This window comes from Crinia signifera, chromosome 4 (genome assembly GCF_055691185.1).
Source record: "Crinia signifera chromosome 4, ASM5569118v1, whole genome shotgun sequence".
Lineage (NCBI taxonomy): Eukaryota > Metazoa > Chordata > Amphibia > Anura > Myobatrachidae > Crinia > Crinia signifera.
Window position 1 is genome coordinate 90328680 of NC_139220.1, and position 12544 is coordinate 90341223.

The window sequence follows — 12544 nt, forward strand, 5'->3', positions numbered from 1 at the left end:
GGCCCTACTCGGAGGAGCTTACAATCTAGTAGGAAGGGGAGACAGACAGATTACAAGAGGTACAAGCAAGTGGGTGGTGGTTAGATAGCAGGATGTAAACAGGCAAGGGGTCGGAGAACCATCTGGTTTATGCAGTGGAAGGGTATGCTTTGATGAATAGGTGAGTTTTCAGTGCCCGTTTGAAGCTTTGCAAGGTCGGGGAGAGTCTAATGGAGCGAGGGAGTGCGTTCCACTGAAGGGGTGCAGCACGGGCAAAGTCCTGTACTCTAGCATGGGAAGCAGTGATCAGGGTGGAGGAGAGACGACAGTCGTCAGCCGACCGTAGAGGGCGGGAGGGTGTATGAATGGAGATGAGGCTAGAGATATATGGAGCAATGGAATTAGAGATGGCCCTGTATGTGAGTGTGAGGTGTTTGAAGAGGATTCTGTAGGGGAATGGAAGCCAGTGCAGATTTTGTTGAAGGGGAGTGGCAGAATTAGAGCGGCGGGAGAGGAAGATAAGCCTGGCTGCAGAATTGAGGACAGATTGGAGAGGAGCCAGTTGGGATTGAGCGATCATTGAGGATGATGATTATGATTGCCATGTATGGCTGCGCGTGGTATAAATTTTGAACCACACACAGCCATACATAGTAATCATCACCATGATCAATGGCTTCCAGGCTGCGTAAAATACTAGCAGGATAGATCATCAATTTCTGGGGTACAGTGTGTATTACAATTATATGATTTCCTTCCTTTCAAATCAAGGAAGTAACGTCAACATAGCTAAATATATTTTGGGTTAAAAGGTTCTCAGGCCCATGGAGGACAGCAGCGGCGGCCTCATCATGGGCGGGTTTTTAATTAGAGGCAGCGCTGAGCCTGTCAGGGCTCCTACAGATTAAGGTACAGAGGGACAAACACTGCCTTTTCATGTGGTATTTTATATATATTTATGTTTATATTAATCCCCCCTGCAGTTACCCATTGACCAAGTTTTTACTAACTTTACTTTGTATTTTGGCAGTGTAATATTCTCCAGTGCAGTTTGCATCCAGTAATGACAAGTAGGAGGGGCCTCCCTGTCTAAAATGACCCGTGCCCCCCGAAGGTTTAATCCGGCCCTGCCCCCGATCTAGCTTGATCTACCTAGAGAGTGTGTATGCTGAGGTGTGCTAACAGTCCTACTTTACATTATGCTGTGCAATATGTTGTGTGTAATATTTTATTTTGTATCATATGCTGTAGACCATTTAGTTGCATGTTATATGCTGTGTAACATGCTGCGATGTGTGAGGACTAAGGATAAGCACACTCTGGGTCTCATCCTCCCTGACATATCCAATGAGAGCGAAGAAACAAAGAGAGGCTGAGGTCCTCCAGTCTGTGCTCAATGACTCCCAGATAACCAGACCCGCCGATGACGTCACTAGCACGGCGAGAGGAGCCCGTTGGCTGTGGGGTGTGGAGCTCCGTCAGTGACGTCGGGCGCGCGCCCCCGCTCCGTTCTCTTTCCTCCTCCTCGTGCCCATACCCGGTGCCGCGCATCGTGTGCGCGCCCGCCTGTGTGAAGGCAGGAGAGGGAGATAACGGCAGAGGCTGCCCCCGCCGGCACCCATGGGAGGGTGTGTGGGCACCCACCACGACTCCTCGGGCAGCCTGAACGAGAACTCGGACGGGACCGGAGGTGAGAGAGGAAGGATGGTATGGAGGGGTAGGAGGAGGAAGGGGAGACTGAGAGGGGGAGGAGGGGAGATGAGAGGAGATTCGCTGCTCTTTTGTCTGATACTGGCCCGGTGCAGATTATACCCCCTGTGGGGGCAATAAGACGCACCAGGCAGCCCCTAGCCCATATCCTGATTGCAGGGGCGAGGGCATCACCTGGCCTGCAGTGCTGATGTGACACCCCCCACCCCCTGATGCCAAGCGCCCCATCAGTGCAGGCATCAGGGCACAGGTCAGCCTGGTGCACACATGGGCAGTGCCCGCACATCACATATGCAGGTACAATGGAGACCCATACACAGAACTATTCATGATAGGATTGCCCCTGCCCAATGCCATCACACTGAAGGGTAACCTAACTCCTTCAGTGCAGTCACTTGTCACCTAGTTTGCTTTGGGTTAATGAAAACCCTGCATGTGTCTATATCACCAATAAAGAGATTAACATTTCTGCAAGATATTGCTGTCACAGTGCACACCTCTGTCCTACCTACCTCTGTCCTACCTACCTTCATAATTCCAGGCTTCTCAAGTCCTTTAGTGATTACAAATGAGTTATGCAAATTCCCAGCTGCCAGTTTGCATTTTTATTATATTGTATATTTAAAAGTATATATTTACATTTGTTTTATCTGTACATTCAAATACACTGATAGCCATTTGTTTTCTCTTTACGTCTCACAATTGGTACCTTACATATTATAGATTAAAATTTTATCTATATATGACAAGTATCCAAGCTTACAGAAGTTGTATTTCTACATTTAATGGTGTATGGAATGCTGTGAACCAATTTTAATCCAAACTTAATGTAATTTAGCATTTCTTTTATTACACAGATTTGAAAAAGGTGAAATTGTGTTATTGATTGAATAATACATTAACACTAATGACTTGATCTTTGTCTTGTGGATAGTAAACTGGAAGGATGGGTTTGACTTTAAATGCTGCTTTTGATAGATTCAGTTTTGACACAAATTTAAAAGGGCAGCAGGCTGCAAGGCAGATTTTCTGTAAACTTGGTAATTAGACATCTTGTTGTGTGACAGCTGTATAGACCTTCTTTTAATCTTTGCTCCAGTACCACCCTGGTGTAACATCTTACATCTGTTTGTTGTCCCCTCTTCACTCTTTAGCTGCAGTTCACACGGTTTGCACTGGGCTGCAAGCATGATTTCCCACTGTAATTGCTGAAACAGACATGCTTACGCCCAACTGTCCAGGATCATTAGGGGCAGAGGGGTAAACAGTTCTGCATGCATACAGTATATTTCTATGAGCCATTGTTATTATACAGATAACATGGCAAAATTAAAATGTGTTTATGTATTATAAATATATTAGTGACAAGTACCCACATCCAGAGGTGAAAATAAAACTGTCCTAATGTGCTTTATTTTTATGATGTGTGGATGCTGGAAATGTGATAGCCGTTACTAATGTTAGGTGTAGCATATGGTACGCCAGTGATTATGTAGGATAGGATATACCAATAATGTATTACTTGTTTAATAAAAATAACATAATTGGGGTGGCATACCAGATTGTGTATGAGTATGGTTTTATCTGGGTTTCATCCTTTTCTCCAATATCCATTTGTTTTCATTTGTTCTGTAGTAGGATTTTTTCTAGAACAAAGATACAGTCCCATAGTGTTTTTTAAAAGTGCACCCTTTAAAGAGGGGGTAATCGTTATATGGTTCAATTCTGGCCACTGACTATGGGCCTGATTCTGGTTCCCTTGCAAATTCTCTCTGTAATGGACAAAACCATGTGCACTGCAGGGGGGCAGATGTAACTCATGCACAGAGAGTTATACACTGGGTGTACACACGGAGCGATCCTTCTAAGCGATTTTGACTACATAGTCAAAATTGCTTAGAAGGTTAGTACAGATCGCTGTCAAGATTAGACACATCTCCCTATAATATCGCTTAGTAAAAAAGAGTTGCCAGGCAAGAATATTTTGACTAGATCGCTGGCTGTCTAGTCAAAATTGCTGCTATTCACTGCTGAGGGAGATATTCGCTGGGCGATCTGCAATGAATACCAAGCAAGTATGTTAATTCTAGTATAGTCAAAATAGGCAATAGACAAATCACTTAGTTAAAGTCGCTTACTAGCAGTGACGTGCGGTGAGGTCAGTGGTTGGTGAGGCACTAGCAGCAGCATGACGGTGCAGGGGAGCGGCAGGTCCTACAAACCTCAAATAGCAACCGCATATCCTGCACCTGTGGTGGTTATGCCACTGCGCTCAACCTCCACAGTGGTACCATTATACACAGTATGCAACAGCAATACACTGATATTGACACACAGTAAAGCCCCTTACACATATGGCACACCTTATTAATCCCCTGATACAAATAATTCCCCCATACACAAACTTTTTGCTACACATTATTTATGCCCTTATACACATAATACCCCTTACACATATACCCCACATGATGAATGTCCATATACACATAAGGCCCTGTACACATATGCCTCACATTACTTATGCCCTTATACACATAATGACACAATGGCCTATACACCCACATTATTAAATTCCCATATACACATAATGGTCTTTAAATATGCCCCACATTAGTAAAAATACTCTTACACAGATAATGCACCTTACACATATTCCTACTGTCTGCTCCCCGGCTCTCACTCAGTGGCAGACGGTATCCAACTTCCAGACAGGTGGCCCCCGGCACCTGCATTTCCCCCTGCTACTGCCCTCCTGCCTATGGTTTTTTCCCGTCTGCCCAGTCCCTGCCCTGGGGCTACCACTTACCCTCAGGCTTCAGGCAGGGCTCCTGGATTCTCCGACTGGATGTCCCCTTGCCATGCTGACAGCGGCCATGTGGTCAGAACACACAGCACTGCAGAGGTGCTCATGGGGTTGGGAGCCATCTATGCCAGACATGCAGGGAGGGTGGCTGGGGTGTGGAGATCTGGGTGTGGAAGGAGGGCTTTCACGCTCCCCCTCTCCTGGCGGGTGAAAGTATTTGGGTCCTTGCAGCCGCTGAGTAGGGAAGGGAGGGAGGGGGGTTGGTGTGGAGGTTCTTGCACCCACAGTGTGGGGAAGGGGGGGGGGCGGCGGTGCGGAGGGTGCAGATGCAGATGGGTTGCTTCTGCTACGCTGACAGGCAGCAGTGAGACCAATCATAGCTGCCTCAGTCACAGGACAAGCACCCCCTGTCACTGAGGCACCGCTATAGATGCCACCTGTACAGGTTTTTTTAATGGGATTTTGCAGCCTGCTGCTTGGCACCGCCCCCTGCCCACCCCCTGTTTCTGGAGCCTGAACATTGATAGCCGGAGGCACGGCTCCCAATGCCTCCGAAACCAACTTTAAAAAAAATGATGGTGTAAAAATGAATAGGATTATATAAAGCATATACTTATGACACATAATGTGTCATAAGTATTTTCGGTACTTGTTTCCTAGCACGGCCACACCGATTTACATCGGGGTGGTCGTGTCGGAAAAATCGGGTCGATCGCATCGCATGCGATTTGGTCGCATGCGATGCGATCGACGCGACCGACCCAATTTTGGACCCGATTTTTTTTATTGAATGAAATGTAAATCGGGTCCCTGGGATCCGATTTTACATTGGATTCAATGTAAAATATTCCCTAGACCCCCAAATTTAACGACGTAAACCCCACCCCACGATAGACGCCAACCCGAAGCGTGGCGAGCGCAGCGGTGCGCGTCCTCCGACCTTTTCATTCCCCTACTATCCACTAGGGCGTGGAGTGAGAATAGAATAGTGTGGCGAGCGCAGCGAGCCACCGAGCCCGAAGCGTGGCGAGCGGACGCGGATACCTGTGAAGCCCGCGAACAGACGCGTTTACCTGTGAAGGTATTCGCGTCCCCTCGCGGGGCTCGCTGCGCTCGCCACGCTTCGGGCTCGGTGGCTCGCTGCGCTCGCCACACTATTCTATTCTCACTCCACGCACTAGTGGATAGTAGGGGAATGAAAAGGTCGGAGGACGCGCACCGCCGCCCCTCGCAGGCTCGCTGCGCTCGCCACGCTTCGGGTTGGCGTCTATCGTGGGGTGACGACGGGGACATCTATAATGTGAAATGGGTCATATTGGCCCATTTCACATTTTTCACATTTTTTTAAAGGTGAGATGGACTTAATCGAGATGGACTTAATCAAGTCCATCTCATCTTGTGCCATTATAATGGCACAAGACCGACGCGATCCTCACGATTTCAATGTTAAAAAATATTTTAACATTGAAGCCTATGGGGAAATCGGGGGCATCGCGTCGGTCGCGTCGGGACCAATGTTAAGGGTCCCGACCGACGCGATGCCCCCGATATTGTGAGTTAGCCGGCAAAATGGACCTGATTTCAAAAGAAATCGGGTCCATCGTGTGGATCGTGTAACTTAACTTAAAGGTACACGATCCATAAGATTGTGGCCGTGCTAGGAAACAAGTACCGTATTTTCTTTGTATTTTATTATCTTTATCTTTAATAACAACCTCCCCTGGCTGCACATCCCTACTCACTAGCAACATTTGCTCCATGTGTAGACCCTTTTAGATTTGGGTGGGTTTTTTACTTCAAACTGATATCTATATTGCAGTGTAAAAATAAACATCCAGTATTTTTCCTGCACAGAAACAAAATAACTCACCCAAATGTAACTCTCTATACACATCTCTACATCTGCCCGCCTGCAGTGCACATGGTTTTGTCCATTAGAGAGCAAGTTTGTGTATTCTCCCAGTTCTTGCCTGGATCTTTTCCCACACCCCGGAAATATACATATATATCTTGCTCCTGTCACAAATGATCTGATAAAATACAGCATCTAATGCAGGGGTGGGGAACCTCCGGCCCGCGGGCCGGATACGGCCCCGCACCCAGTATGTCCGGCCCGCCCGCCTGCCTATATTACAGCCGCCCGCCTATATTACAGAAGTATCATCCGCCCGGCCGCCTATATTTCATACCAGCCGCCGGGGATGGCTGCTGCTGCTGCCGCTGGGGGGATGTGCATAAGACGCGCCCGCCAGTTACTGCCGGCGCATCCCCTCCACAGCCACTGTGATTGGCGGGCGCGTCTTCTACACATCTCCCCGGCGGCAGCAGCAGCCATCCCCGGCGCCTGGTATGTAATATAGGAGCGGGCGGCTGATACATCAGTTATATAGGCGGGCGGGCAGCTGATACATCAGTTATATAGGCGGGCGGGCAGCTGATTAATCGGTAATATAGCCGGGCGGGTGGCGGGGGAGATGTGCAGAAGACGCGCCCGCCAATGCTGCTTCTCTCACCCTCCCTTCCCCAGTGACTGACACATCCAGGGGTTGTCATTTACCCCTGGATTCACCCCCAAACAAGTTAATGTGATTATATCTGATTCTCATAATCAGACATAATCACATTAACCTGTTTGGGGGTGACACCCCCCCCCCCCCCTTCCTCCACACTGTCACTTTTTATGGTGTCTCTGCCCACATGTATATGTCGCTGCCCGTGTGTATAATGCCCACACGTATATGCCGCTGCCCTGTGTATAATGCCCACACGTATATGCCGCTGCCCTGTGTATAATGCCAACATGTATATGCCGCTGCCCTTGTGTATTATGCCCACATGTATATGCCACTGCCCTGTGTATAATGCCCACATGTATATGCCGCTGCCCGTGTGTATAATGCCCACATGTATATGCCGCTGCCCGTGTGTATAATGCCCACATGTATATGCCGCTGCCCATGTGTATAATGCCCACATGTATATGCTGCTGCCCTGTGTATAATGCCCACACGTATATGCTGCTGCCCTTGTGTATTATGCCCACATGTATATGCCGGTGCCCTGTGTATAATGCCCACATGTATATGCCGCTGCCAGTGTGTATAATGCCCACATGTATATGCCGCTGCCCTTGTGTATTTTGCCCACATGTATATGCCGCTGCCCTTGTGTATTATGCCCACATGTATATGCCGCTGCCAGTGTGTATAATGCCCACATGTATATGCCGCTGCCCTTGTGTATTATGCCCACATGTATATGCCGTTGCCAGTGTGTATAATGCCCACATGTATATGCCGCTGCCAGTGTGTATAATGCCCACATGTTTATGCCGCTGCCCTGTGCATAATGCCCACATGTATATGCCGCTGCCAGTGTGTATAATGCCCACATGTTTATGCCGCTGCCCTGTGTATAATGCCCACATGTATATGCCGCTGCCCTGTGTATAATGCCCACGCGTAAATGCCGATAATTGATAATTTTTATATGGCCCCCGAAGGGTTTTCAAATTTTCCAAATGGCCCTCGGTAGAAAAAAGGTTCCCCACCCCTGATCTAATGTAATCCAAATCCTCCAGTTGTCTTGTCAAAAAGAGCTCATACAAATGTATTATTGAAGATAGTTTTCTATTTTTATATAAATCTGTAAATAGCAAATACTTGTTTCACTAAATATTTAGGTACATGTTGATAATATATAATAGTGGTCATGCTAGCACCCACCAACTTTGAAAAACCATGCAGTTCCTCTTCCCTGTCTGGGGTGTCGCCGCCTGCTGTGGTGTTTCTAGCACTGGTCTGGTTTGCATATTAGTGCTGATATACAGACCAAGGCAGGGAAGAGGAACTGCATGGGTTTTCAAAGTTGGTGGTGCTAGAATGAATACTAATATAATACTAGTCAGCTGTCCCATGACTGAGCCATCAGTCATGGTTTGCATGTAGACTTTTATTACTGGAGCAGTTAGGAGTGTACATGTTAATGCCCTCGGTAAACTGCGAGGTAAAGTCTACTGCACATACAATCAGTTATTTATTTTCTGTGGTTCATGTGTAAGTACATACACACACAGTTCACATTCATATCTCCATTAATAACGTGGTGTACATTAATTTAGCCCAACCTTTTGTATAGCCTTTTATTAAAAATGAGTTGTGGGTGAGGGTTGGGCACAAAGTTGGAAGGATTAGGGTTGGCAATACGATATACAGGACCAAAACGGGCAGAACTCAGACATTACTATTATTATTATTATTATTATTATTAACAGTTTCTTATATAGCGCACACCTATTCCGCAGCGCTACAGAGAATATTTGAACATTCACATCAGTCCCTGCCCCAGTGGAACTTACAATCTATATTCCTTACCACAAAGTGCAATGTTGAATACGTTTCGGGGTTAAACACCTCTTAAACTGTGTACACACAGGGGCGATAGGGGCTGAAATCGCTGGGAATATGGTCGCTGGCAACCATATTGCCAATGTTGGGAGTGTGCCCCGGCGATAAATCGCCGGGTGCGCGCTCCTGTTTTCAGCCACATTCTAATCGCTGGTCGCAGGAGCTCGCAGAGGTAAGCTGATTACCTCTGCGGCACCGCCGGGCAGAGGTTCCCTTTCATCAGTGACCACCTCTCGTCGCTGATGAAAAGGAGAAACTGAGCAATATATCTCCCCCGTGTGTACGGGGCTTTAGATGATTTTTTAAAAGATATCCCTCAGAAGAGCCCTTCTGAACTATATTGTTTAAATGCTTGTCTAGTGTGAATGGGTCTTTTGTCCAGTCATTCAAACTAGCATTAAACCATTTTTGGCTTGATGATTGCCACACACATAATTTCCACTATCGTGCAAATCCTGCACCCACCCACTCTTTGGGCAGTATTCAATGAGAAAAATTCTCTGTGTTTTATGGCGAGTTTGTGCTTTTCTCGCGTTGGACGGAGACTTTTGCTCTCAAAAAGCGAGCAACCCTATTCAACGTGCACTTCTCGCCGTCTTTCTAAGCGATTTTCGCCGTGTCTCTCCATCTTTTCATGGAGAAGTGGAATATGAACTTTTACAATAAAAAGTTTTTTGTTTTAATTTTGGTGTCAAAAAATCAGGAATTTTAATATGTGAAAGGGCATGCTATTTTTATTCATGTGCTTATAGCACATGAATATATATTTAATTAAAAAATATATATATATATATTATTATTATTTTTTTTTACACAGAGCAGCCCGCATGGGGCCGGGAGCCGAGCCGCTCATTAGATATTCATATATTCACTGCACCCGATCATTACATATGCACGATCGGGTGCAGTGAATACCCGGCCCCCTGTTGGCTCTCCCGGGGGCCAGCCTGTGCTGCCTGGCTCCCGGGGAGCCCACCTCCCCCCCCACATTCGTTCTGGGGCAGGCAGGGAGACTTCCATCTCCCTGCCTGCCACCGTCCTCGGGCTCCCTGCAGCGTCACCTCATACGCTGGATTGGCTGATACTCGCCGCGAGGGGCGGCGAGTATCAGTCACATTGAATAGTGTATAAAGTGCCATGACGGAGAATCTCCAAACATGGAGAATCTCTGCAAAAACACGGCGAGTGCATGGCGAGCGAAAAAAAACGCTCGCCATGCACGGAGAATAATCACATTGAATACTGCCCTTTGACCTATGCGCATTGGGATTATATGCCTTATGCAGCACTCTTTCTTTATGATTTTCTGATGGCAACTTTTCGTTTTCCTAATGATTATCTGTAGTCCTGTTCCACATTGTCCCTCTAACCCAGTGGTTCCCAAACTCTGTGCCTAGGTACCCTGGGGAGCCTCAGGACACTTGCAGGGGTGCCTTGGGTTGGTGGACCAAGATCAATTCATATTATTTATGGTCAATGTACCAGGCAAAACCAGTGCTTGTGGCTGCCAATCATAATATATGTGGACAAAAAGAAGCAAATCCTATCCCTCACCAGATAACTGTGACATACAGTATAAACACAATGCACTTAATTTAATATTTTTTTTCAGAATTTCTTGATAAGAAGCATTTTCTGAATTTCTCGATAAGAAGCATTTGACCTAGGTATGCCTTGAAAATATTTTGATGCTCTAGGGTGCCGTGATTCAAAAAAGTTTGGGAACCACTGCTCTAACCCTTCCACTCTACCCTTTATTCCTTACTTTCACTTTTCCATCCTCCTTATGGTATCTGGACCGATCATAGATTGACACTAGGTCGACAGTCTCAAGGTCGACTATAATTGGTTGGTAGGGTTAAAAGGTCGGCAGAGTTAAAAGGTCTACATGGTCAAAAGATCGATGTGCATTTTTTACTAAATTTAAAGCCAACATGTGCCGACAGGCGGTATTTCATTCCCTACCATCCACTACAGTGAAGAGGGAGAATATAATAGTGTGCCGAGCACAGTGAGGAAACAAGCCCAAAGCATGGCCAGCGCAGCGGTACACTTGCAGTGTCCATGTGGGCATAGAAAACAAAAAAATCATGAAAAACTCATTTAGACCTATAGACCCTGTCTACCTATAGACCCGGAGTACCAGCCAGGAGTTCAGAGGCAAAAAAACATACAAATGAATGGGAAGCAAGTGATTGGCTGAGAGCTCATTCATTGTATGTTTTTTTTTTTTTATTCACCAGTTGCCCTCGCCCTACACCCTAATTTAACTTTAATTTAATTGGTCCCCTGCGTGTACTGGTACATACTAGCCGATGTGTGTACCGGGCAATATTAATGGCAGCAGGGTATTGGCAAGGTCATACACTGTTCTCAAGTGTGCCCCCAGATCTAGAGATGCCCTAATCAGTTTATAGCCACCACCAGTTAAACTATTATTTACTGGTCTCTTCTTTTCATGTAAAGGGCCAATGTATTTCATTTATGTTACCTGTGGGGACCAATGTGATTATTTGTTATATGGACGCCAATAGGTTGTTTTTTTCCCCTGTGGGGGGGCCAATGTGTTTTGCCCTGTGGGGGATCTCATGTTGTGCCTTGGCAATTTTATAATCTTATTTAGTGTGCCGCAAGGTAAAGTGGTTGAAAATCACTAGCATACAGACTTGCCGATGCCAGCGGGGAGGTAGCAGGGGCCATACCGCAGCTAGTTATCATTAAAAAAGGAACAAACTAGATTGGGCAAATAGTTCTTATCTGCCGTTTCCTTTGGCCTCACTCATTAACAAGACTTTTATCCCATAGACTTGCCCCTCCCTGTATATTCTAGTCAGTTGAGCATGATTATGCTAAGAGATCAGCAGTTTCTGTGGTACCCAGTTTGCCATAAAAATCATCCCACTTCTAATGTGATTTAAATGACATTTCTTCAACATTATAGTGTTTGATTTGAGCAATTGCTGAACACGTATCTGCGTGTTTATATGCATTATAAGCTGAAAATGTGTTTGCATTAATGTGCAGACCTACCTTAAGAAGTGACCAATGTTTGTGTTTGTTATATAAACACTCTGGTATATAAACGATATATTTGTATTAATGATATTAACACATTATGAGTACAGTGGTTTACAAGTGCAGGACTCCTGGTCCTAAAATATATATCGGTGTGTGTGTATATATATATTACAGAAACCGTGTAGCTCCATTGTAAGTGATAGAATTTTGGCTTGCGAGCAGGGTCCTATATTTTACAGTTTGTTTTACATAAACTATGACTTTGTATAAACAAACACATTAAGTATGTTTGCACAAGGTAAATAAATCTCAATAATAAACACGGCTCCTTTATCTGCTGAGCAATTCTAGTGTGTGTGAGACTTTATCAGTTTTTTTTATTCCATTGATGCATTGATTTCCCAAGCAAAGAGTGCAATCCTGATAAAGCAATTGCCCTTCGGACCTATTGCAGGACAGTTGATGTGCAGATATTTTGCGGTGCTTGTGGAGTATCACGGCTCCCACGATGGCCATCGCACGGGAAAAAATCGCATCGCATGTGTTTTTTAACAGAAAAGCATCCAAATGCATTGAAATTAGTATCAAACATGTTCAATGGCCCCCAAATGTGATTTTTGAGGCTGTA

General features: G+C 45.8%; 1 protein-coding gene across 2 annotated transcripts in view; it reads left to right on the forward strand.

Moving 5' to 3' along the window:
* The first annotated feature begins 1450 nt into the window (after positions 1-1450).
* UBTD2 (ubiquitin domain containing 2) overlaps positions 1451-12544 on the forward strand; it is a 122155-nt gene continuing 111061 nt past the window's right edge. Inside the window, exon 1 of one of the 2 annotated variants that reach the window (XM_083181982.1) lies at positions 1451-1669. In XM_083181982.1, coding sequence (XP_083038108.1) covers positions 1600-1669 — 70 coding nt within the window. In that variant the 5' untranslated portion in view covers positions 1451-1599. Of the gene's footprint in view, positions 1687-12544 lie in introns of both variants that reach the window. The other variant, XM_083181983.1, reaches the window with a different exon arrangement.